The sequence below is a fragment of the Prionailurus viverrinus genome, chromosome A3, assembly GCF_022837055.1.
Source record: "Prionailurus viverrinus isolate Anna chromosome A3, UM_Priviv_1.0, whole genome shotgun sequence".
NCBI classification, from domain to species: Eukaryota; Metazoa; Chordata; class Mammalia; order Carnivora; family Felidae; genus Prionailurus; species Prionailurus viverrinus.
The window spans coordinates 26,788,160-26,815,270 of NC_062563.1; the positions used below are offsets into that span (position 1 = coordinate 26,788,160).

General features: G+C 50.1%; 1 protein-coding gene across 2 annotated transcripts in view; it reads right to left on the reverse strand.

The window, feature by feature from the left end:
• HCK (HCK proto-oncogene, Src family tyrosine kinase) overlaps nucleotides 1-25,298 on the reverse strand; it is a 42,970-nt gene extending 17,672 nt beyond the window's left edge. Inside the window, exons 1-6 of one of the 2 annotated variants that reach the window (XM_047851691.1) lie at nucleotides 25,016-25,298; nucleotides 8,868-8,982; nucleotides 5,784-5,826; nucleotides 5,331-5,430; nucleotides 3,983-4,081; nucleotides 1-104 (exon numbers count right to left, since the gene is read on the reverse strand). In XM_047851691.1, the coding sequence (XP_047707647.1) occupies nucleotides 1-104; nucleotides 3,983-4,081; nucleotides 5,331-5,430; nucleotides 5,784-5,826; nucleotides 8,868-8,981 (460 nt within the window). In that variant the 5' untranslated portion in view covers nucleotide 8,982; nucleotides 25,016-25,298. The remainder of the gene's footprint in view (nucleotides 105-3,982; nucleotides 4,082-5,330; nucleotides 5,431-5,783; nucleotides 5,827-8,867; nucleotides 8,983-25,015) is intronic. The other variant, XM_047851692.1, reaches the window with a different exon arrangement.
• Nucleotides 25,299-27,111: the final 1,813 nt, after the last annotated feature.

The following is a 27,111-nucleotide window of genomic DNA, read 5'->3' on the forward strand; positions in this document are numbered from 1 at the left end:
CTTTGGTGGTCTCGCTGTCCCGGATCATGAAGGAGCCCAGCATGTTGCCCGGGGCCAGAAGTTGGCGCTCCGCATCCTTCCGGCTGATGCCCTTGAAGAACCACCTGGTGGAAAGGGGTGGGAGCCTTGTGTGAACCTCGGAGTAGGCCAGTCCTGTACCACCTCCACGGGGCGCCAGGAGACGGAGTGCCTGGCTTCCTGCAGCGTTCATTTTCCTACAAGATTCTTTTGGGAAAAGTCACCATTCCCAAATGGCGATTTGAAATCAAAACAGAGACATTTTTACTAGGAGTGAATCCAGTTTGCTGAGATAGAAACTTATGCAATTTGGGGAGATTTCTTTAAGAAAAATGATACCAAAAGAAAGAGCCCCCCTCCCCAAAAGACTATTAAAAAAAAACAAAAAAAGAAAAAGAAAACTGTTTTTAAAGAAAAAGAATACAGCATTACAAATACAAAATGCCCATGGGTCATTCCAATGCCACCCAGTGTTAGGGATATGGTGATGGATGGAAAGACAGGAATGGTAAGGTAACAGCAGTCTTAACCAACTGTGGTCAAAATCTGGCTTTTGCAAATTTCACAAGGCCACATGACCATCCTCTCAGGGTCTCAGAGGTCCATGTGAGTGGAGGCCCGAGATTCGTAAACTTCACAGTGTATCTTCTTCTGTGTGTAAAGTTGAATACAAAGTCAGCAAGAGGGGCGCCTGGGTGGCTCAGTTGGTTAAACAGCCAACACTTGATTTCAGCTCAGGGCATGGTCGTGCAGTTCGTGAGTTCAAGCCCCACATCAGGCTCTGTGCTGATGGCGTGGAACCTGCTTGGTATTCTTTCTCTCCCTCTCTCTCTGTCCCTCCCCAGCTCATGTGTGCTCTCTCTCTCTCTCAAAAATAAATAAACATTAAAAAATAAATTCAGCATGAATTTTTAAGCTAAAATGTGAGATTTCAAATAATTTTATACTTGGACCCATATTCTTGGATCTTTTCATTTTTTCCCCCGGGGATGTTTGGGATATTTAGTGGGAAAGTCCAAGCAGCAGCTGTCAAATCCTACCGTCAGCAGGGTGAGGAGTGGTTTGTGTGCTCTTAAGGAAAGAGTCCCAGACCCAGGGTCAGCTGGCCTTAGACCTGCCACCAACCTGCTGTGTGACTTTGAGCAAGTCGCTTTCCCTCTCTGGGCCTCTGTTTCCTCTGCATCAACGGGGGGAGAAAGACAGCTAACATTCATCAAGTTCTTGTCATCCACCTAACAACTGCATGGAACCGTGGCCCTTATCATCCCCATTTTATGGATGAGAAAACTGAGGAACAGAGAGAGCAAGCTACTTGCCTGGCGTCACCCAGCTGGGAAGTGGTGGAGGCAGGATTCAAATCCGAGCAGGCTAACTCTTAATCACCATGAGACACTGCCCACCCGCCTTCTTTGCTTTCATTTTGTGGAGTCCTGCCGTGGTAAAATTTTCAAGCAAGGAACAGGGTACACGGTAAGAACTGTCTCCCTGGTAACACCCCCCCCCCCCCCCCGCCGGGGAAGTTATCCCAGGGGATGGTGCATGAGGAAGAAATGACATACACACACGGAGAGTCATTATAGCACAAGACTGGAAGCAGTTTTGATGACCACTGACAGGGGGCGGTAGGGCGTCTACACAATGGACACTGCAGCTGTGAAAGGATCTGAACAAAAGGTGCAGAACAGCAGGCGTGGTACCTTCCACTTTTTCTTACAGGGTAGGAAGCATTTGGGAAGACTCATAAGAAAACTGCTTGCTTCTGGGGAGGGGAAGTGGCTGGTGGGGGGACAAGGGGGCAAGGGAGACTTTTCACTCTCTTCTATGTCCTTCCCCTCCATTTGCATTTTGAAACATTTCCAGCATTGTTTATTTCAAGGAGGGAGAGGAAGTCAGATCCCCTCCCCCTCTGCTTTCCAATGCCGGGAAGGCCCTCCCCAAAGGCACCCTCTGTTAGCAGTTTCTTTTTAAAAAATTTTTTTTTTCAACGTTTATTTATTTTTGGGACAGAGAGAGACAGAGCATGAACGGGGGAGGGGCAGAGAGAGAGGGAGACACAGAATCAGAAACAGGCTCCAGGCTCTGAGCCATCAGCCCAGAGCCTGACGCGGGGCTCGAACTCACGGACCGCGAGATCGTGACCTGGCTGAAGTCAGACGCTTAACCGACTGCACCACCCAGGTGCCCCTGTTAGCAGTTTCTTGATGCAGGTACAAGAACCTGTGAGTGCAGTCTGCAAGACTGCTGTGTCTATTGAGGTCAGTGGTTCTCTCTTTTTTTTTTTTTTTTTTTTTAATTTTTTTTTTCAACGTTTATTTATTTTTGGGACAGAGAGAGACAGAGCATGAACGGGGGAGGGGCAGAGAGAGAGGGAGACACAGAATCGGAAACAGGCTCCAGGCTCTGAGCCATCAGCCCAGAGCCCGACGCGGGGCTCGAACTCACGGACCGCGAGATCGTGACCTGGCTGAAGTCAGACGCTTAACCGGCTGCGCCACCCAGGCGCCCCGAGGTCAGTGGTTCTCAAGGTGAGAACCTGGACACAAGCAGCAGCCTCACCTGAGAACTTGCTGGAAATACCAGGTTCTGAATCAGAAACTAGCATTCTGAATCAGAAACCAGCATTTTAACCAGCCCTCCGCGTGATGCTGATGCACTCAAGTTTGAGAACCACCATTTAGGTTATCGCCCTTGTTTGCAAATGATAACCCATCATACATGCTGTCTGCACCCTGCCTTTCCCACTTGGCAAGCGTGTTGACCTTGAGGAGTACCACCAGCCATGCCTCCTCCAAGGCTGCTGGGAGGTGTGGTGCAGGGATTCAGTGAGTGTTCAGATCTTGGAGTCCGGGAGCAGAGCACTGGATGTGCCAAGAGAAAGCCTAGAAGGAGGAAGAAGGAAGCAAGACCCACCTGCAGCAGGCAGGAGGTGTGCTGGGGGGTAGTCCAGGACAGAAGAGTCCGTGGTAGGAGAGGGGCCTTCCTCACGGCCACAAGAAGGGAGACTTCACAAGGCAAAGAGGTTTCAAATGCACTAACAAGAGCATGACTTTAAGATGGGGAAAAAAAGCCCAAACGTTGTCATTTTTAACTGGTCAGTATTTCAAACCGTCAACCAGAGGGAGGAGGCAGAGGAGAGAAAACCGTAGGGAAACCGTGTCTTAACTTTTTGAATGGCTCGTCCTGAACTGGACCCTTTCGTCGCCCTGTAGCATGGCCATCTTTGTACTCGCCGGTCCCACCCACCACGCTGTGAACGTCTCCAGGGAAAAACCCTGTCTGAGTCCCCTAGTGTCCCTGGAACGGGGCTGCTGGGTGCATAAATGACGTATAACCGTCTATGTTTTCAGAGTCAAGACAGACGCAAAGAAGAGCCTGCAGCCAAGCACGCTGGGTCACAGGGAGCTCTTTGAGGGCACGGCTGTGTCTTCCTGGATCCTGCAGTCCCCAGTCCGGCACAGGGTTGGTGACGTGCAGGTGCGTATTTATCGAATGAACCAAACGAAGGGTGACTGAACAAGCGTGGGCTGGCTCGTCTCTCAGAAGACCCTCTTTGGCACAGGCCGTGTACTTCAACCAACACGTATCGGGTACCAACTGCATGCCAGCCTGTGCCCAGGATGCAGTCACAGACAGGCAAGGCCCCTGCTCCCATTCTGGAGGGGGAGGCAGGCAGTGAACGTGTGAGCAACCACAGAAACAGGATTGTTTTTGCTAGCGAGGAGTGTTCAGAAGGGAATAAAACAGGTCTCCGTGAGAGACAGAGGCCCGGAGGGATCCACGTTAGACAGGATGGTCAAGGAAGTCCTCTTTCGGACATGAAGGGTGAGAAGGAGCCAGGCAAGCCAAGATCCCTAGGAAGAGTGTGTCAGAGAGGGGAGATAGCGAGTGCAAAAGCCCTGAGGCAGGAACAAACCTGATAGAGCCCACACTGCCTTCTGTAGGGCAGGAAAAACGGAATACTTACTCCTCTGTCTCCAGGGAGTCAACGCGGGCAACGTAGTTGCTTGGAATGTAGCCTTCTTTCCCGGTGGCCAGGGATCGAGCCCTCCACCACTCCCCAGACCTGAAGGACACGAGGGAGCAAAGGAGTCAGGGAGCAGAGGGAATCCCCCTGGTCCTCTTGGGCCCCCCAGCCTTGGCCTAGAATACACCCCCAACCCCAGGAAGCTGATAGGGTAAGGGGCAAGGCCGCTACTCTCCCAGTCCCCAGCACGCACTCCATGATTAGGGTAGGAATCTTTACAACAGTCCCCACTGTGCATCCGAGGGTCTGGAATCAAGCCCTATCCCTGCATTCCCAGCCCACAACCCTAGGTCTCTGGCCTCACTCTTTTCCCCGGGACCTGCAGGGGTCCCTACTCATGGTATGGGGCCCTGTGCCCATGGTGGACTCATTGTGGGCCGAGAACCAGAGTGGTCTGACCAAGGACAAGCACTCCCATTCTTGAGCCCCATCTCACAGTGACACTACAGTCCCCCCCCCCCCCCCCCCGTATGGTGAAGAGTATTGGGGATTGGAGGTAGCAAACTCTGAGATCTGGGGATTCCTGAATGCAAACGTACCTCAGCAGGTCTGGTCCATAGATAAACCTGTACCTTAATTACAGGAGCCCAAGGAAAGCCTCCTTGAGAAAGCCTTTTGCCCGTTCACTGTCACCTGGATGTGCACCACTAGTAAGTACACAAGGCCCTCTGTGGTGGCTTTCGTCCAGATTAATAGCAAACCCTTTCTCCTCTATTATGATGAGGTTCTTATCAGCCATTTACTCCCTACTTTAAGATAGCCTGTTGGGGTGGCCTTGGTGGCTCAGTTGGTTAAGCGTCCAGCTCGGGCTCAAGTCACGATCTTACGGTTCGTGAGTTTCAGTCCCGCGTCGATCTCTGCGCAGAGCCTGCTTGGGATTCTTTGACTCCCTCTCTCTCCGCCCCTCCCCTGCCCGCCCACACTGTCTCTCAAAAATAAATAAATAAATGTATTTTTAAAATTGTTATTAGTTTATTTACTTTGAGAGACACAGAGACAGTGCAAGTCGGGGAGGAGAGAGGGAGAGAGAGAGAGAGAGAGAGAGAAAATCCCAAGCAGGCTCCTTGCTGTCAGTGCAGAGCCAGACGTGGGGTTCAAACTCATGAAACTGCAAGACCATGACGTGAGCCAAAACCAAGAGTCGGACGCTTAACCAACTGAGCCACCCAGGTGCCCCTACATAGACATTTTTTTTTTTTTAAGATAGTCTATCAGGCTGTTTATTGAAGCACAGAGGAGAGCACATTGAGTGTTGGAGGTAGCTACGTCTTAGGAGTGGGAAACTCACTCTTCCAGGATCACCATTTTATCTCCCTTCTGGAAACTGAGGTCTTCATGGTGAATGGCCTTGTAATCATACAGGGCAATCACAGTGATGTCGTCAGGACCTGCAGGGAGAGAGACACGGGATGGTGAGGCTTTATCTGAGCACCGCCACAGTCCTGGGTGTTTCCCATCCCAACAACCAGCACCCAGCCCCGGAGCCACTGAGGGATCTGTCTCATGGTATGAGCATCTTGCCATGTGGGGCGGGATTCTGGAGTTTAAAGCTAATGGTGTTTTGTCTGTGTTACCAGACAGTGTAATAGAAACAAAATAGCCTGTACAAAGTACTTTGCGAGCAACTGAAAGGATTTGCAAGCGTGGTTTTGACTGTTTGGGATTTGGGCCTTAAACTCTGACTGAGAACCTAACCTAATCCTTTACACAAGACTCCGCCACTCGTCTGCCCAATACTTACCCTCTGTCGGCCCTGGTGGGTTGTCGTTGTTGTTGTCAGGCCGCTGCAGGGAAGAAATGGGAGAAGGGGATGAATCCAATAGTGTGTAGGGAGCCACAGGAGGTCTGTGTCCAAAAGGATACCGGAGAGCATCTCATCTCAGCCCTGTGTGTCATGGGAGGAGGACCTGAGAGGGCTGGGAACCGATGTGAGGTCACACAGCGCATTAGAGGCACCACAAAGATCCAGGTCGCTTGGGTTGTGGCCTTGGCCTTGGGCATACTGGGGGACACTGGCCTGTTCCTCCCACCTTGACATATGGTGAGGGGTTGGTCCAGATCAGTGTTTTCTATGATACATTTGAAGAAACTGTAGGTCTTCCAGTATGTCCCATGCATAAAGGCTCCATTATAATTATGAAAGAAACTGTTCCTCCAGAGGGAACTGGCATCCACTGTGGTGCTCTGAGCAGCCCTTAGCCGAGGCGGTGGAGGCGGGGGGGTGGGGGGGGGAGGAGGGGGAGGGACTTCATTCCTGGAGCAAATAGACCTTAAAGATACATTGTTGAGTGAACAAAGCTAGTTCTTCAGGAGGATAAACATGATACATATATAAAGAACACATACACACACATCCTAAATATGTTCTGTGCACATGTTACTGTATGCGTATGAGTGTAAATTCATAGAAAAAGGTTTGCAAGGGTCCACACCAAACTGACAACAGTTGATGCCTCTGGGGAGAGGGGCCACTGATGAGAAGAAACTGTAGCTTTAACTGGGGCTGGATGATTTATCTTTTCAAGGGGAATGTATTTGTGTGTTGCACACATAAGTGAACTTACAGAAACAGGTGTGGAAAATGATGACAAGTATGTCTTTTGGGGGGGAGATTCACAAAGCGCATTAAGATTCATGAAAGCTCTGAGGACTTCCACAAGAAAGGACCCTGTTTCTTTAAAAAAATTTTTTTAATCTTCATTTATTTTTGAGAGAGAGACAGAGTGTGAGCAGGGGAGGAGCTGAGGGGAGGGAGACACAGAATCAGAAGCAGGCTCCAGGCCCCGAGCTGTCAGCACAGACCCCGACACAGGCCTGAACCCACAAACCGTGAGACCGTGACCCGAGCCGAAGTTGGACACCCAACCGACTGAGCCACCCAGGTGCCCCAGAAAGGACCCTGTTTTACCCAGTGTTTTATAAACTGATTTGGCCTAGGAACCCTCTGTCTGAAGAACACTTACTAACTCATTACTGAACTAATGCTCTGCAAGAGAACAACGAAAAGCTGATAATAGCATCCCTTAAACCTGATGCCCAGGAGACAACCAAAAACTAGTGGGAGAAAACCCTCGGCCTCCCACAGGTGCCAGGCTAGAGGGACTCAGAGAATCTGGAACCCTAGCCACAGAAAGGGCCCAGGGCCACACAGGTTAGGAAGGAACAGATCTAGGAGTGACTTAGGGTTTAGGATGTCAGTTCAGGACATTACTGGTGAGAAGCTCATGCAGTCGCAGGCTGTATTAATAGAGGTCAAGTGTCAGAGGGAGGGAGGCGACTGACTATTCCATCATCTGCCCATTCCCAGAATTAGTCCGATTCTAGACATCACGCTGGGGAAGGGCAAGCAGAATGGAGAGAGGCCAGGAAGCAGTCCACCCCCACCTCTAGAGACCGTAAGCAGAAGCTGTGCTTCCCTAGATGATCTCAGATAAGGGCATGGACTCAAGGACTCCAGAGAAGACAGAACCCCAGCCCTGGGGTTAGAGCGACCCGGCCCTGTTGCTGCCCAGCTGTATGACCCCCGGGGAGGCATTTCACCTCTTCGATCCTCAGTTACAGTGGCTTTCAAGTGGCATAAGTCCTGGCTCACAGCTTTCGGTGGGGACTAACGATGTAGAAACACTTCACCCCAGTTTCCCGGAACACGGCAGGTGTTCCAATAATGGTAACGGTTGTTACAACTGCTCCTCCTGGTATAACCACCGTCACCACCCGTGCCAGTGGCGTTACTGTTGGCACCACCCGTGTGTAGCATTGCCGCTCTCCTATTTTACCATCACAACTACGTGGCTAGTGGTGCTGCTGTTTGTGGGAGGGTCCCTTCCCTAAGGAGAAGGACACAACAAAACAAAGCAACTTCAAGGTGACCTGGCTGTGCGCCTCTGTGACAACACCCCTCATGATCCTGTGACCTGCGACCAGTTAATCAGACTACACGTTTGTGCGCGTTATCATCCATGGGAGACAAAGACATCGAAAATGCACTAAAAAAACGATGCCACGTGACGTTCGGTGCTCGGTGCTTCGGGGACAAACCCCAACTGAGCGGGGCCGGCACGAATGAAGTTGCTTCCTGGAAAAAAAGCCGCGGCGAGAGATTCCCGCTACACTGGCTGCCATGATCACCACTATTCCTGCCCTTACCGCCACGCCTCACGAGGGGTTGGAACTTGCGCTGCCTGGGTTTGAATCCCGCCTCTACCCTTTACTAACCACGTGGCCTCCGGCACGTTATGAAGCTCTGCGTCTCACCTGGAAAATGGGCATGATAAAAATCGTGACCTAGGGTGACCGTGAGGCTTCAGGGTGTTGACAACCGTACAGCCCTTGGGCCGGGGCTCGGTTCCTCGTAAGCTCTGTTTAAGCAGAAGGTAAGCAAGCAGATGCCTCTACGAGTGTGACCGCTTCTCTTATTTACTGCTTTTGCGCTGGCCGTTCTACTCCCACCCCTCTTGCTGTTACCACAATTGTTACCATGATCACTGCCTCTACTTTAACTGTTGGCTACTGGTCAGGTCACTCACACCGCTCATGCTACCGCCCAGGCTCGGGGCCTCTCTCGTGCCCTCTAGGACCTGGTCCCTGGAGCCCAGGCTGAGAGGCCAGGGCCTGGGCAGTGGGACCGGGAGAGCCGTCACTGCCCTGGGTACTCGGAGCAGATGTAGCCCAGAGAGCTGGGGCTACATCTGCCGGTGAAGGGTAAGCTCCATGTCACCCCAACACACCCTGCTCACCCTCGGAAACACAGGAGGATGTGAGGGCGAGTTGGGGCAGCACAGGGCAGCCCACAGACTACTGAACTCCTCTTTCTTCCCCCACTCACCCGTTTGCCCGCAGACGTGGGATCCGGCACATATACGGGGCTGTGCAGGGCACTGGGCTCGGTTTTTGAGACCTTGCCTCTATCCTGGAGGAACTTGGACTTCATGCATCCCATCCTGCGGCAGAGAGAAGGGAAGTGAGCCCAGCTTGCCCCGAGCCCCACACAGGGGAGTCTTGGATGGTGAGTTCCGGGCCCCCTGCCTTTAGACTGGCTCCCTCTCCCCTACCCTGTCTCCAACCCCCCCCCCTTACCAGCCCCACTCACCCCACCCTTGCCACACAAGCTCACTCTGCCCTTGCCACTTCTGGGTTTCCCCACGTCCATGTCGGCCACATACCCACACAGGGCTGACTAGCTGTCACAGTCCTGCTACCGAGGACCCCTGCCACGGGGAACTTATCCAGACAATGAATCATGATGATCATCAAAATTCAACATGCAGAGCCTTGGAGCAGTGTGGGTGGTAGGCACAACAGGTCTGGGATCAGAAAGCCTTGAGCTGACACGTGGCCCCTCCACCCCACCGACACCACACTTATCATTCGCCCTGCTCCCCAGTCTCAGTTCCTCATCGGCAAAGTGGGGATAATAATACTGTAGCCTACTCTCAGGGTGTTGGAAGGGTGAGAAAACATGTAGGCGGGGAAATACTCAGCCCAGCGTGGGGCTCAGAGCAAACAGTAAAATGAAATCACACTATTATTATGTAATAAATTATCATTTTATATGAAACGACCAAGGTGAGGTCACATCGTATGGCTCAATCTAGCTAAATGATCATAGTCAAGGCACCATAGCCCTTAGTATCATTTTACAATTGCCTTGCACTAGTTTCCTTCCTCCTCTCCTCCCTTTCTCTTTCTTTCTTCCTTCTTTTCTTCCTCTTGTGGGTTTATTTGGTCATTCCCTCCTGCATTTACTCAGCAAAGATTTATTGAGTATTTTTCGAAGCCACGAATAAGACAAGCAAGGTCATGCCCTTAAAAGAGCTCACCCTGGAGATGAATGGGAGACACCGACAAAAAACAGGCAAACAAATACGTAACAAGGTACATTTCGTGAAACGTGTGAGGACAATTCAAAAGGATGTGACAGAACACAACAGTGCAGGGCTTCTGTAGACAGGATGATCGGGGAAGGCTTCTCTGAGGAGGTGACGTCAGACCTGGGACCCGAACGGCACAAAGCAGCCAAGTCGTGTAACACTCTAAGGAAACGGTGCTCGGGGCAGAGGGAAACGTCAAGTGCAAAGGCCCCGAGGCTGGAAGGTGCTTGGAGAGAATAAGGCACTGAAAGGAGGCCAGTGTGGCTGGAGATCACAGGCATAGAAGAGGAGTGTGTGGTATGGCACAAGGTTGCCATATCTTTTACAGCCAATCAGCAATCTGGATTTAATTCCAAAGATGAGAAACCATGTAAAGTTTTAAGCAGGAGAATGATGGGATTCATGTGCACTTCAAATAATGGCTTCCGGGTGGCGTATGGACTGTAGGAGGCAGGGCAGGGAACCCTGTCCACTGCAGGAGTCCGGGCATGAGAGGATGGTGGCCTGACCTGGGGTGGTGACCATCGAGGACATCTGTAAGCAATGGACAGATTCAGGGCGACATTTGGGAGGTAAGGATGACAGACTTTGCTGATGGGTTCATGAAATTTAAAGATACTTAAAGAAAACCTGTTTGCCTGATCAGAGTCAAAACTTAATTGCAGAAAGTGGCAGAAATGTTTTATTTCTTCTCTCAAAATGCCCACATGTATTTGCTGAGAAGACACGCCACAGGCATCCACATAAGAGAGTAATTGTTTTCCTCATCTCTGCACAATTATGCATTTCTTCCAAAGCAATTAGACCTCAGTTATACTTATCTGGCTAAATAAACACATGTTTGTGGTTTAAGGAAAAAAGTCCATATTCGTAGGCTCAGTGGAGTTACTTTAAAAAAAAAAAAAAAAGATTTTTAATCACAAGGATGTTTTTGTCTGTCCTGGTGGGAACTGGCAACAATTTACCACTTCAAGACTTAAGCGGTTTCTGCTTCACTTGCCTGTCTGTTGTGAATAAAGTAAGGAATTGGTTCAGACTCCTGGAGTGCTGGATCATTAATTTGAAAAATTATCACAATTAATCACTGCTTTATAATGTACTTGTATGCATTTAAAACACCTCTCTTTGATTTGTGATACGTATGCATTACAGTTCTAATAAGACGCATAGTGTGTGGTTCTGTATGGGATACAATTATATTACATTGCATATATTTTGATTACATAAGAAGGTTCTGGGAAGAACACTGCTGTGATGCAGAACAGCTCCTTCTGCTTCTCTGAGTACCTACTGAATTTCATTTATATCGTCAATTTACATATTCAAGATAGCCACAGGGGACAGAGGGATGGGTCTCTGAGGGCATATTCGTGCATGATCCAAGGTCACCTCTGAGACCTGATGGTGGGGCTCTCCCTCACAGGGTGGTGGTGAGTACTGAATGAGTTGATAAATGTAAAGGTTCTTGGCACACAGTAAGCACTACAGAAAATGTTGACCATAACCAATTCCGTTTACTAGCAAGCATGGACATGCTCTGGGGGATAAAGCAAAACCACATGGCAATTCCTCTGACCCACAAGCTTAGAGATAACAGCAACACTTAAGTTAACCTTTTAGGGGCGCCTGGGTGGCTCAGTCGGTTGAGCGTCCAACTTCGGCTCAGGTCATGATCTCACGGTTTGTGAGTTCGAGCCCCGCGTCAGGCAATGTGCTGACGGCTCAGTCTGGAGCCTGCTTTGGTTTCTGTGTCTCCCTCTCTCTCTGCCCCTCCCCCTCTCATGCCCTGTCTCTCTCAAAAGTAAATAAACATTAAAAAAAGAAAAAAAAAAGAAGTTAAACTGGAGTTCCCATTAGTTCAACTTTTGCACAATAAAACATTATTTTTAAAAAGTGATATGCTGGCAAGAGTCAAATTTGCATAAAACGTGACAGTCCCCCTAAATCAGGAGAACTGTTCTACTCCCTGGTGTGGAATGGCCTCAGACATGTTCTTTTCGTGACCACCAGACCTAGAAATGTAATGTGAGCCATGTATGTAATTTAAAATGTTCTATAGCCATATTTTTCCAAGTAAAAAGAAACAAGTGAATTAATTTTAAGATACATTTATTTTCACCAATATGTAAAAAATGACTGATTTGTAACCCATATAAAAATGCTCAGTGAGGGGCGCCTGGATGGCTCAGTCGGTAGAGCATGCAACTCTTGATCTCAGGTTTGTGAGTTCGAACCCCACGTTGGGCCTAGGCTTAAAAATAAAAAGTTAAAAAAAAGGTTAAAAATGATCAGTGAGATATTTTATACTTGTTTTTCCCTCTAAGTCTTCCAATCCCAGTGTGTATATTACATGTTTAGCACACCTCCGTTAAGATTTGCCAGTGTTTCAGGTGCTCAACAGCCAAGTGGCTGGGCTCAAAGCTAATGTATCAAACAGCACAAACATAGAACATTTCCATTATCACAGCACAGCAGAGGCTGGTCCTACATAGATCTGCGCCCCTCAGTGCTTGGCTTAGCACCTCCCTACAGCTCTTGGTTTCTGCTCAAGTTATGGTCTCATGGTTTAGGAGTTCGAGCCACACATTGGTCTCCGTGCTGACAGTGTGGTGCCGGCTTGGGAATTCTCTCTCTCTCTCTCTCTTTGCCCCTCCCCTGCTCATGCTCTCTCTCTCTCTCAAGACAGATGAATAAACTTAAAAACAAAAAGATATATAGGGGCACCTGGGTGGCTCAATTGGCTAAGCCTCCAACTTTGGCTCAGGTCATGATCTCACGGTTCATGGGTTCGAGCCCCACGTTGGGCTCTGTGCTGACAGCGTGGAGCCTGGAGCCTTCAGCCTGCTTTGGATCATGTGTCTCCCTCTCTCTCTGCCCCTCTCCCGCTCATGCTCTGTGTCTCTCTCCCTCCCTCCCTCTCTCTCTCTCTCCCAAAAATAAATGAACGTTTAAGAAACTAAAAACAAAAACAAAAAAAGGAATCGTAACAGAATGCCTGGCTACTGTGTGTGGTCACGGTGGGGACCAGCAGCAGCAGCACAGAGGAGCTGTTAGAAATACAGACTTTCAAGCCACATCGCCCAAATCAGAACGTGCACTCCAACAAGGCCCAGATGAATTGCGTTGATCATTCTAGCTGAGAAGCAGTGAACATCTCGGCATCCATCCCTCTTCTGATAACAGCACCTGGCTTTTCCTCGAGAAGCCAGCCTTCTCCCACTCAGCGCAAGGTGTTTCAGGAGGCTAACCCCACTCTTGCCTTCAGGGAGTGACAACTTGATACTGGTCTGGCCGATCAGAGAATTCCGTGTCCCCCTGGCAGCCAACGGTGGTCGATTCACTTATAGGGATGTAAGTGACCCTGACTGAGGCGATCAAAGTTAGCCCTGGGATTTTGCTGGGAAAATTAGGAAAAAGGCACTCTGTTTCTATAAGGATTCCTGATGCAGATGTAGGTGCAGGTGTCGAGGCAGATATAGATGTAGACGTAGGAAACTAAAGTGAGGGACTGTCTTAGTGTGAGGCCGTCACAGAGGACAGCAGAGCCGAGCAATGAAGACAGAGTGATTCCTGAAGACATGTATGAACACCTGAAGCCAGCTGTGCCTGAAGCTTGCCAACCTCAGGATTTTTCCAGTTCGTGAGCAAATAAATTCTCAATTGCCTAAGACAGTTTGAACTGGATTTTTACCATTGGTACCCCAACAGTCCTCACTGTTTCTTACATATCCCTGTGCCATGATCTGGACCGAATGAACCAGAGTCTCTGGGGATGAGGGCCCGGAATCTGCATTGCTAACAATTCTTCAGGAGATTCTTATCCACACTAAGATGTGAGATCCACCAATGTAGTAGAGTGAGGGCTGAACCTGGGGTGAGAATGCTCGGGTTTGGATCCCGGTTTTGCCCCTGACCCTATGTGACCTCAGGTAAGTCACTTCCCCTGAACTTCATTTCCTGCCCTGTAAAATAGGAGGCTCTTGCTTCTCAGGTTTGGCCTGACATCCTGTGTGACAGGGATGTGAAAGGCTTTTGAGAACCTCTGTACACATGATTCTTGTCTAATTGTGGTTCAAAACCAGGCTCTGAGAGCAGAAGTGGCCTGCCTGGCCCCAGACCAGTTGAGAACTGCTGACCCCTGACAAAGGCACGTCCTCAGGTCACTGCCCAAATCCTGGAAACTGAAACTCGCTCCTTCCCCATTCAGCTTCTGTTGGCCCTACATGGGAGGGATATGAGAAAGGTCGGCATCCTTGCCCTGGGACCTTCCCACGGTCACTCCATGTAGGCCATGGAGCCTTAGAGACTCCTCCTGCGTGCTCAGAGTGAAGCCCAAGGAGAGAGGCCAGTGTACTGCCTGGGCATCCTGTGGAGCGGGAGGGAGACTGTTTTCAAGGAGTTTTTAGGGTCAAGCAGAGGCCTGTCAGGGCTGGGGCCGAGGAGCCCTGGATTCTGTTTTCGCCTCTACCACAAGCTCACCGTGTGAGCTCAGGCAAGTCCCAAACTCTCTGGGCCTCAGTTTCTCCAAATATGAAGCGAGGTGTTGGATAAGTTGTCTGAAGGGGACAGCTATAGTTCTTTCCTACATAGTCTCTGCTCCCCCTTTTTCTGAGAACAGCTCCCCAGTCTTCCTTTTGTCACCACCTCTCCCGCATTCTCATTTCGTGCTTCGGGGTAGGGCTGACTTCAGCCTCTGGCTGAAGTCTGACCAAGTCTGGCCAATCGGAATTGCAATAACGGAAGCAGAGCTGGATGTGTGACCCAGTCCTGGACAAGGAGAGTCATCCATTGGCCTTTGGCTGGAAGAGAGTTGCAAAGCAGAGCCCAGAAATGGAGGAACACAGACTCCCAAGCCCTTGAATCCAGCCCTTCCTAAAGTAGAAGTGTTTGCGGACTTTCTAACAATACCCCTCTTCTGCTTGAGCCAGTTCAAGTTGGATTTCTGCCCCCCCCCCCCTTAAACCTCAAAGAGTGCCGCCTCATGCAGAGGAAATTCTTACAAGGGATTGCAATTCATACTTCAGTGTAAATGGCTTAGGGCAAAGACTTCGTAGACGGCAGGTATTGATGGATGAGAAGAGGGTGCTAGACCCATTAGGATAGGTGAGGATGTATGCAATATGGACCCCAAGCAGCTGATGGCACTGACACCATGCCTAGGAAGTGCCTGGCATGTATTAGAACCTCCATATATATTTGTGGACTAAATATATTGTGTTCAACCTTCTACAGGCCTGACCATACTTGGCTGAAGTCAGCAGTACCAGAATTAAGAGCCCATTTTGCAGACAGGGAAATGGAGATCCATGGCACAGAGATTCCCCAGGGGGTCACTGGCAGGTAGAATGAGAACACAGCTCTCTTGCCTCTCATCCTCGGGAGGGGGTGGGGGTGGGGAGTGGGCAGCCCCAGAGGCTGCAGTGGGGAACTGCAGGGTGAGGGCGAGGAACCCCAACAGGAAGTTCAGGAAGGCAGACCTCAAGGGGCCCAGGGCTCAAGACTGTTCACTAGATGAACTTTCCCTTCTCGGAACAGCCCAGCCATGGAGGTGGGGAAAAAGTCCTCCCCCATCAGGGACAATTTCCTAAAGAGTTTGCAGGGGTGCAGAGCCCTGCAGAGCCCTCTCCTCTGGTTCCCTGACGATCTTCTCAATGAACCACCCAAAGTGACTGTTATCCCTAATGGACGTGCGGGGGTCACCCCAACTCCTCATCTCTCCCCTTTCCTGACCCCCAGCTTCTTTCTGATCAAAGAGCTCAAAACTTGGACTTTTCAAAAGGAAGGAGGCGGAGAGACCTCTGTCACACAGGCAGAACAGCAGCCCCAGAGAGGGCAAGTGTTGTGCCCACGTTTACACAACAGCGAGTGACAGAGCAACACGCTGAAGAGGAACTCAAGGCCTCTGGTCATCTGCCCGACTCGCCCAGAGGCCTGGCCCTGAGGCGCATTTGTCCCACCTGTTTGCTCCAAACATGTACTAGATTCCTAGCATGGTCATTGCTAGCTCTGGATCACCTGTTAAAGTCCAGAATGCCAGGGCAATTGTGACCCTCCTTGGAATACTTTTATCTCTAAGGTAAGCAGGGGGCAGGCAAGTTTGGAAAATATGGGATGGGATTTGAAGTCACAAAGAGCTAACTCTGAATACCAATCCTGCCTCTTAGAGACAAGCAAACCTTTTCATTTATTCATTTATCTATCTATTTATCTATCATCTATCTATTTTTAAATGTTTATTTATTTATTTTTGAGAGAGAGAGAGACAGAGACAGAGACAGAGACAGAGAGAGAATGAGTGGGGGAGAGGCAGAGAGAGAGGGAGAGAGAGAATCCCAAGCAGGTTCTGCATTGTCAGCATGGAGCCCATCACGAGGATTGATCCCATGAGTTGTGAGATCATGACCTGAGCCAAAAATCAAGAGTCAAACGCTTAGCCAATTGAGCTACCCAGGCACCCCAGTTTCTTTCTTTTTTAAAGTTTATTTATTTGTTTTGGGGGGGGCAGAGAGAGGGAGAGAGAGAATCTCAAGCACGCTCTGCACTGTCAGTGCAGAGCCTCATGTGGGGCTTGAACCCATAAACTGTGAGATCATGGTTTAGGCCAAAATCAAGAGTTAGACACTTAACAGACTGAGCCACCCAGGCGCCCCAAGCAAGGCTTTTAAACTGTAAATCAGGTCATATCCCTCCTCTGCTCAACAACTCCTGGGCTCCCATCTCACTTGGAATAAAAGCCAAGTCCCCTCTATGGCCGCCAAGGCTCCATGATCTGGGCTCTTCCCAACCTTGAGGTCCTGTCATCCTCCCTTGATGTTTCCTTTCCAGCCACACTAGCCTCTTGCTGTCCCTTAATTCACCAACCACGCTTCCACCTTGGGGCCATCACACATGCTACTTTCCGGAATGTCCTTCCCCCAGAAAGCCTCTTTCATGCCACCCAAGTCTCTTTGCAGACCTCTCTGTCTCAGAGAGGCCTTCCCTCACCACTCCGGCTAAGAATGGGAACACCCCCCCCCCCCAACTCCCATCACTTTCTAGCCCTTCCCAGCCGAATTCTTCATGGCTTTGACCACCAGCTGATGTGGCGGCCATGAAGATGAGCCTCCCAGATCTCTGACTGCAGACAGTGGCATTGACCAATGGCCCCAGCTGCTGTGCTTTGAAGTGCATCATCACTGTTGCCATGGGCTGTTCCCGGCCAATGACGGAGTGTGGCAGGGATACTGAGGCAGGCCGTGCCAGGGGGGCCTGTGACAGGGGGCTTTGGCTAAGGGGTTCAGGCAGCCTTGCCAAGCCTTCCTTGGAACTGCACTGTAATCTAAGATATTTCCGCCTCTCCTTCCTTTCTTCTTGCTTTCCTTTCCTCCCTCCTTCCCTTTCTTCTTCATTTGGAGTCAAACATGCCTTGCTGTGTGCTGGCTGGCTTTCCTAGCATTTTCTTGCAGGGCGCCTGGGTGGCTCAGTCGGTTGAGCATCCGACTTCAGCTCAGGTCATGATCTCCAAGTTCGTGGGTTTGAGTCCCATGTCGGGCTCTGTGCTGACAGCTGAGAGCCTGGAGCCTGCTTCGGATTCGGTCTCCCTCTCTCTCTGTCCCTCCCCAACTCACACTCTCTCTCTCTCTCTCCAAAATAAATAAACATTTAAAAAATTTTTTCTTGCATATTTAATCTCTGAAGTGAGAGTCTGCTTCTCACCTAATGCACTAATATATTACCTAGGGATTTGTTTATAATCTGTCTCCCATAGGATGTAAGACACATGAGAACAGTGATTCTTTTGTGCCTTGCTGTATCCCAGTATAAAATGAGAATGCAGTAGGTGCTCAATAAATTCTTGAACAAGTGAATTAAGTCTCCTTCAGCTTCCTGGGAGCCCCAGCTTTCCCCATCAAAACAAGTTACATATGCAGGTTTAAACTGGAAAGGGATATCCGTGTTTGTTCCTCTCTGCTTGGAGAAGAGCAACATCCCTCCCTGACTGTGACTGACGGGAGTCTGCCCCCTTCACCCAGGACATGGTGGCCAGTTTGCCCCCAGGGGTGGGGAGAGCTTTTCACCCTAGCTTCTCATCATGCTCCAAGGTCAACTGCCCCCAAATCTTCCCCCCGACCCCAGAGGGAAACCTTGAAGCTGCCATAATGCCTGCTCTGACCATGTTACAGTTGCTTTTTTATAGTTGACAGATTCTCAGTTTCTTTTCTGTTTTGGAGGGTATTTTGTTTTTTAAATTACCTTTCATCGCCTGGTAAACAGTACCTCGTCCTTATACATAACATTGCAGATAAATCTAAGATGCCATTGGATTACTCCCTTTGCAGGCTCTCCGTGGCCACTCCTTTCCCCTCAGGTAGCCTCTGCCTCTGTGTTTACACCTATGCGTATTGACGCACGTGAACCTGTCCATGCACATCCCATCACCTTGCCTGTTACCGTTTCAGAACACTCCTGCAGGCAGCACCTGTGTTTCTTCCCCTGAGAGATTTCTCTGTGGCCATCGGTGTCTGCTCAGCCCGTGAGCTTGGCAAGTGGGAGTGTTAGAGAGACATCCCCCCTCCCCGCCCCGGGAGCAGCCTTCAACCAGTGACTGATAGCAGCAGGTGCATAAATACCCCAGCTCCCTCACCTCTTGAACACGTTCACCAGCTCTCAGAGCTCGAGGGCTCCCTGCCCTCCAGGTGTCCACACTAGTGACTGGTGCGATAACACACTTTTATTGGCTGCCTTCTCTTCCGTCTCACTTCCCCACTCTCCTACCAGGGCTTTCTGGGACCCTCTCCCAAAGAGACTAAATAATAAATGCATATGAGACTTTTTCTAGGGTCTGTTTCTAAGGAAACTCAAACTGAGACCTATGTCCATGGAAACTACGGAGTATCGTTTTTTTGCGTGTTGACCTCAAAGGATTTGTACTACGTGAATTGACCTCAAAAGGTTTGTACTACGTGAATTTGTGTACTGTGGAGTATTGTTTTTTTGTGTGTTGACCTCAAAGGATTTGTGCTTCGTGAATTTGTGAGGTTGTATCCTCCTTATCCCCATTTCTCAGATGAGGAAACTGAGACTCAGGAGAGTGAGCGGCTTGGCTGAATGCACCACAACTTATCTGAGGCACCGTCGGCACCCAAACTCAGGTCTCCCACGCCCGATCTCCGGTTCTTCATTTCTCTGGCAGAGATGAGGGAAAGTCTGCTATTCGCTTGGCTGCACCTATGTCTCCCAGGCCAGAGGATTTCAGGGTGATGGTGAGAGCTTGGGGTGTCTTAGGGCAGTATTAGAATGCAGGCCCTACTCGGTGCCATCCGGCGGGTGCAGTGACACGAAGAGGGTGCAGCCTGTGTGGCCACAGGCACCAGCCAGGAACAAGGGCACACTTTCCATTTAAGGAAACTGGACAAACGGAGCGGGGGCGGGGGTTGTTTAGAAAGGTGGAGGCTAAGAGACATGGTAGCACTAATGTTCTGTGTAACTTTCAGAAAGCTACTTACCCTCTCCGGACCTGACATTCCTTTTCGGTGAAAAGGAAGGCCTTGTCATGATAGGGAGGCAGGACTTGAAAACTAAAACGGCTACAGGGGCCCACAGGGACACCCACGGGAGGAAAGTGATCCAAGAAAGGGTGGTGCAAGCTGACAGCTCAGGGTTAGTCTACAGGGCGGCCCCCACACCGCTTCACCGATGCCGCCGTGAGTGAATAGCAGATGGGCATGGGAGACGGAATTTCTAGTCTCGCTATGGCCAACTCTGCCAGTTTTTCACAAGACAGAAACCCAGATTTGTGTGAGTTCTCTTGACTTTAAAACTTGGCGACTAATTAGGCGCGCTTGGGTGTCTCAGTCCATTAAGCAGCAGACTTCGGCTCAGGTTATGATCTCAAGGTTCATGAGTTCAAGCCCCGCCTCGGGCTCTGTGCTGACAGCTCAGAGCCTGGAGCCTGCTTCGGATTCTGTGTCTCCCTCTGTCTCTGCCCCTCCCCTACACTTCTCTCTCTCTTTCTAATAAATATTTTTTAAAAAGTTGGCAGCTAATTATAAAGAATCACTATGTGGGGCTAACTAAAATACACCCATATGCTGAAATATCTCAGGCAAGAGAGGGGAGAGGTTGTTCAACATTCCTACAATGTTTCTGAGGCCCTACCATGTGCCAGGCACTTAGTATGTGTTAGCAGCAGAGTGGTTTAGGAGCCTTTACTTTCTAGAAGCGTTTAAAGTGTGCAAGGCCTGGAAGATCCCTTGAATGCAGGTAATTTTCTCCTCACCCTTAGGGGTAAGGGCCCCCAGCGAGCAGCCTGGTTGGGGTGAGATTAAGATTCCCACACCCCCTAGGGTGGCTATAATAACCGTAATGGTTTTTTTTAAATTTTTTTTAACGTTTATTTATTTTTGAGACAGAGAGAAACAGAGCATGAATGGGGGAGGGGCAGAGAGAGAGGGAGAATCGGAAGCAGGCTCCAGGCTCTGAGCCATCAGCCCGGAGCCTGACGCGGGGCTCGAACTCGCGGACCGCGAGATCGTGACCTGAGCTGAAGTCGGACGCTCAACCGACTGAGCCACCCAGGCGCCCCAACCGTAATGTTTTAAAAAGGAAAATAGCAAGTGTTGACAAGGATGTGGGGAAATTGGAACCCTTCTACATGGCTGACGGGAGTGGAAAGCGGTGGAAAACAATCTGGCAATTCCTCCAAATGTTAAACATGGAATTACCACAGGACACAGCCATTCCACTCCTAGGTATATACCCAAGAAATCGAAAACAGGAGCTCAAACAAATACACTAGGTGAATATTCACGACAGTCAAAAGGCTGAGACAACCCAAATTTCCATCTACAGATGAAGGGATAAGCAAATCGCGGCATACACATACAATGAAATATTATTCAGCTATAAAGAGAACCGAAGGGGCGCCTGGGTGGCGCAGTCGGTTAAGCGTCCGACTTCAGCCAGGTCACGATCTCGCGGTCCGGGAGTTCGAGCCCCGCGTCGGGCTCTGGGCTGATGGCTCAGAGCCTGGAGCCTGTTTCCGATTCTGTGTCTCCCTCTCTCTCTGCCCCTCCCCCGTTCATGCTCTGTCTCTCTCTGTCCCAAAAATAAATAAAAAACGTTGAAAAAAAATTTAAAAAAAAAAAAAAAGGAAAAAAAAAATAAAGAGAACTGAAATACGAATACATGCCACAAGTTGGGTGAACCTTGAAAACATTATTATCTTAGGTGGAAGATGCCAGAATAAATTAATCCAAAAATACAAAAAGCAGGCTGGTGGTGGCCAAGGGCCGGGGGGTGGGGGGTGGGGCAGAAAGAAGAATGGGCATGACTGCTTTAATGGGTACAGGGCTTCCTTTTGGGGAGATGATGATACTTGGGGACATACAGAGGTGGCAGTTGCACAACACGGTGAATGGACTAAATGCCACTCAAATGTTAGTTTTCAAATGGTTAATTTTGTAATGCTATGTGAATTTCGACTCAAAAGTCAAAAATTACAAACTACAGGGTGCCTGGGTGGCTCAGTGGGTTACGTGTCCAATTTCAGCTCAGGTCATGATTTTATGGTTGGTGGGCTTGAGCCCCACATCAGGGCTTTCTGCTGTCAACATGGAGCCCTCGTCAGATCTTCTGTCTGTCTCTCTCTCTCTCTGCCCCTCACCCACTTGCTCACTCTCTCTTGAAAAGAAATGAACAGTTAAAAAAATGGCAGAGGTGCCTGGGTGGCTCTGTCGGTTAAGCATCCCACTTCAGCTCAGGTCATGATCTCATGGTCCGTGGGTTTGTGGGTTTGAGCCCCGTGTTGGGCTCTGTGCAGACCCCTTGCTTGGAGCCTGGAGCCTGCTTCGGATTCTGTGTCTCCCTCTCTCCCCACCCCTCCCCCGCTCATGCTCTCTCTGTCTCTCAAAAATAAGTAAACATTTTTTAAAAATGGCAAACTAACGGGGCGCCTGGGTGGCGCAGTCGGTTGGGCGTCCGACTTCAGCCAGGTCACGATCTTGCGGTCCGTGAGTTCGAGCCCGGCGTCAGGCTCTGGGCTGATGGCTCGGAGCCTGGAGCCTGTTTCCGATTCTGTGTCTCCCTCTCTCTCTGCCCCTCCCCCATTCATGCTCTGTCTCTCTCTGTCCCAAAGATGGATAAACGTTGAAAATAAATAAATAAATAAATAAAAAATGGCAAACTACCTAACAGTGCTCTCCTAGGACGGTTAAACAGATTATAGTGCATCCAAACAGCAGAATGATATGCGGCCATTAAAAATCCAAGGATATTTTGGAGGGCCTGGCCGAAGGAGCATGCAGCTCTTGACCTCGGGGTCATGAGTTCAAGCCCCATGTTGGGTGTAGAGATGACTTAAACAAATAAATAAATAAGTAAACTGAGAAAAATAAAATGACAATTTAAAAAATCCAAGGCTGTCTTAATGACCTAGGAAAATGTTTACAATGTAGTGCGAAGCAAATCACTAGGATGAAAATTGTATATGCAGCAGTTTACTGATTATGTTAAATAAAAAGGGCACAGAAAAGAAGACTACGCAAAAACAAACTATTTGTTATCCAAAAACTTTTTTTTTTTTTTAAAGGAGCCGTGATGGGGCGCCTGGGTGGCTCAGTCGGTTAGGCGGCCGACTTCGGCTCAGGTCATGATCTCGCGGTCCGTGAGTTCGAGCCCCGCGTCGGGCTCTGGGCTGACAGCTCAGAGCCAGGAACCTGCTTCAGATTCTGTGTCTCCCTCTCTCTGACCCTCCCCTGTTCATGCTCTGTCTCTCCCTGTCTCAAAAGTAAATAAAAAACGTTAAAAAATAAAAAAAAAAAAATAAAAAAAAAAAATAAAGGAGCCGTGATTCCATGGTTTGAGTTTGTACCAAGTGTCAGACAGATTAAGAGCTTTGCCCTCCTGCTGGAGAACAGGAGACATGGAACAGCGAGCGGCCCTTGGAGGTCAGCAGACCCAGACTCCTCAGGTGACCCTTCCCGGCTTTAGTCCCCCTCATACACAAGAGGACTTGTGGCCCCTCTCTCCATATTCCCCAAGAAACACCTGCACCCCACACCTCCAAAGCCATCCATCCAGGATGGTCCCAGCAGAATGGTTTGTTGTAGTAAACACCTGTTCCACACCTGAATGTTTAGCAGCAGGGGAACGGGTACTAAGGTAGGGAGGTCAGTCACCTGCTGGGACACTCCACTTAGAAGGAATGAACTAGGGGGCGCCTGGGTGGCTCAATTGGTTGAGTGTCCACTTCGGTTCAGGTCACGATCTCACGGTCTGTGAGTTCGAGCCCCGCATCGGGCTCTGTGCTGACAGTTCAGAGCCTGGAGCCTGCTTCCGATTCTGTGTCTCCCTCTCTCTCTGCCCCTCCCCTGCTCATGCTGTCTCCCTCTGTCTCAAAAATCAATAAAAACATTAAAAAAAAAAAAAAAAGAAGGAATGAACTAGGCCTCCCTCTGTTTCTCATCCTGGCTAGACCCTGACACCTTAATGATGAGAAGGCAGGGACAAAGGATATTGTAGAGGAATCACAGCTAGATAGCATTTTTGGAGATCTTCAATACACAGAAAACAATTCTATGTATAATTTGTGCATCCATCTCTATGCAATACATTCATGAAAGCACAGACCGGGAAGGATTATATTTCATGGCAATGGTTGCCTCTGGGAAGGGAGAAAACAGGACTGAGAGGGATACAAGGTGGAAAGGCTTCCGTTTTATCATTACTTTTAATAATTTCATTTTTTGAAAATCAGAAGCAAAAACATGACAAAATGCTAACATTTGTTAATTCTGGGTGGTGGGGTTCCTGGGATATTTGGTATAGGGTCTTCTTCACTTTTCTTTATTTTAACCTTCCCTCCTCCCCTCCTAAGGAAAACAAAACAAAACAAAAAAAGGATAGTGAAGAGAAAGCCATGGGTAAAGGAAGCAATATCTATTGAGGCCTTTCTCTGTCCTGGCCGAAGGCTAATGTGGTGGCTTTCAAAGTGTGGTCCCTGGACCACCAGCAGCATTACTCCAGAATGTAAATTCTCAGACTCCCAGGCCAGACCTACTGAATCAGAAACCCTGGGATCAGGACCCAGAAACCTGTGTTTTAACAAACCTTCCAGGTGGTTCCGGGGTAGTGCTGAAGTTTGCGAGGCACTGGGCTAGACCATAATGTAGCTATGACAACAGTTAACGTGTATTAAGCATGCATACCTGTCAGGTGGTGTCCTAAGAGCTTAACTTAATCTAACCTTCAAAACAACCCTGATGAGGGAGCCATTATCATTATTATCCCTAGCCGACAGGTGTAAAAACGGAGGCACAGGAAGGCAAAATCCCTTGCTCAAGGTCAACAGGCAGCTTGCTCCCGGAAACCCCCTTCCCCTTACACCACACTAAACATGACTTCACATACTCCAGCTCCCTGTGGCCTTGGGAAAATAACAACAGCCCCACCTGACAGATGAGGAAACTGGAATTGGGAGAAAGAGAGCGACTTGCCCAAGGTGTCACAAGGAGGAAAACTACCGGCAGCCACCCTGCGGTCTGTCCAGGAGGTTTTGAGGTTCGACCTAGACCTGCTGGGGATCAGGGCCCAGCGTGGGAGGAGGAGGGAGCACAGCCGGCCCAGCTGCAGCTCCGCCCGGGTGTGGTTCGCACGTCACGCCTACAGCCAGCTGGCCCCTTCCCCACGAAGGTCGCCAACCCAGCTGCCAACCTGCCGTGACTCGTCACCCACCCCCACCAGGAACCGTAAGGGCCTTCCCCTCCCGGGCTCCGCGAAGCCCCATCCCTTCCTTCTCGTTTTTCTTGTCTTTTGCAGAAGGGGAACCTCGACGGCCCCGAAAAGTGGAGGCTGGAACAAAGTCACTCGGTGGCCAGAGCTCCCCTCCCCTCGAGCTTTTCCAGGTTCGCAGGGCAATCCCGCCCCTCATCTGCCCCACTCCCCGCTCCGTGGGCCCCTCATCCCACGGCCCGTCCGCCGCTTCCCCGACGGCACCTTCCCGCTGCGCACCCCAGCCCGCCCTGTGCAGCCCCAGCCCCCCACCCCCCTCCCTCCGCAACAGCCGAAGACCCTCAGGCCGCGCTCACCCTCAGGCTGCCCCGCTTCCCCCGTCTGCCGCACTCACCTGGGCTCCCGCTCCTCGTCCTGCGGGCAGCCCGGATCCTCGCAGCTCGAGCCCCCCCCCAGCTCAGCAGCCCCCGGCGTCCCGGGGCGCCCGTTCCCTAAGGGAGACGGACTGACTTTCGAGAGGCAAAGATGACGCCCTGAGGGGCCTTGGCGGGCGCCGCGGGGCTTCTCCGGCTCCCCTGGCGCAGAACCGCCCGTGTCCTCTCTCGCTCGCCTCTAGGCCCCGGCGGTGCGCCCGGGCAGGCACCAGCAACGCCGTGGCACCCACAGGTCATCTGGGCTCCTTAGCCGCGCCCTGAGCGATGCTAGCCCCGCCCCCAAATATCCTAGCCCCGCCCCTGAAGACTCCAACCGCGCCGCAGGGACTCTAATCCCAGGCCCCACCTCCCAGCATCCTAATCCCGTCGCCCATCCGAGGTTTCTAAACCTGCCCCTAAGGATCCTATACCGCTGCCTAAAGGATAATAAACCCGCCCGTAAGAACTTTAACCAGTCCCACAAAGATCCTAACCCCACCCCCTCCAACACCTCCCCCAATGCATTGTAATCCCCCCTCCCCAAACCTAACGCGGTCCCCAAGGGATTTAACCCCACCCCAGGAATCCTAACCTGTCTTCAAGAACCGCAACACCCTCTCTTCCTCCCAAAATCCCCATTCTGCCCCGAAGGATTTTGAATTTCACATTTGAATAATTTGTAATCTCGCCCACCAGAGGTTTCTAATCCTGTCCCCAAAGATTCTAATCCAGCTAACTAAAGGATCCCAACCCTTCTCTTCAAACGATTCTGACCCAGCCCTCCAGATTTATAACCCTAACCCCAGGGATTCTAATCCCGCTCCTGGGTAACCCCAATCTTGTTGACAAAGGATTTTAATCCACCCCGCCCCAGGATTCCAATCCGATCCATCCAAAGATTCCAATCCGACCCTCCAAAGATTTTAATCTCTCATCAAAGGATTCCAACTGGGTCCAGAAGAATCCTAACCCCTATCCCCCTCGCTCTCACAGGATTCTAATCCCCTTCTTCCCGCCCCAAGCATTCTGATCGGTTTTCCCTACCATTCCGATCCACTCTGTCCAGCCCAGACCCCTCCCCCAGGCCGTGTCCCAAGCCTTCCTGGTACTTCTGTGGTCCGCGGTTTCCGCTCCGCGGGCCCTGCGCTATTCAAACCTCATGCAAATTTTCTCACCCGCAGTCACCGCCCTGGCTCATTCTTGGCCGGCTTCCGGCAGCTCAGAGGACTTCGAAAATTAGGGGGCGGGATGCCGGGCTTGGAGGGCAGCTGGAGGCCCCACACGATTGTGCTCAGGACCCCGGCAAGGGCAGGGCACACCTGTTCCTGGAAAAAGAGAGATATTGTCACACTAAATTCTGCCACGCACACTTCCGAGATGTGTAAGAATCCTGGTGCGTTTCTGTGTTCCCACCACTACCATCTCTTCATTCACTCATTCATTCATTCATTCATTCATTCATTCATTCAGCAATGCTGTGCTGGGCTACACAGGGCTTCTCAAATTCAGTACTTCTGACATTTGGGCTGCATAATTCTTTTGGGGTGGGTTGGTGCTGCATGATTCTTTGCTGTGGGAAGCTGTCCTGGGAATGGTAGGATGATAAACAGCATTCCTGGGCTGCACTCACTAGATTAACCTCCTTCCCCAGTTGTGACAACCAAAATTGTCTCCAAACATGACCAAATGTGTGTGTGGGGTGGGGTGGGGTGGGGGGAATGGGGCGGTAGAACCATGAGTTAGAAGATAATGACCCTGCTCTTACGTGTTTGGTATATGTGCTTAAATACATATGTGTGAGTTTTAAAAATACATTTAATTCTGTGTTTAATGTACTTGAATGAGACTCAGTTTTGTGCCCCCCCCCACAACATCACTGTTACTTGTTACTAATATTTAGTAGCCCACATTGTCTACATCCTTCAGTTTATTTACCCATTCCCCTAGTCATGGACACCTACATTGTACCCAACTACCATGCCTCCTATGGACTTGTAAGAATTTTGTAAAGACTTTCTTTGCCAAGAATGATGGATGATTTCAGAAGGGCTGCTGCCAACATTCTTCCAACATTTCC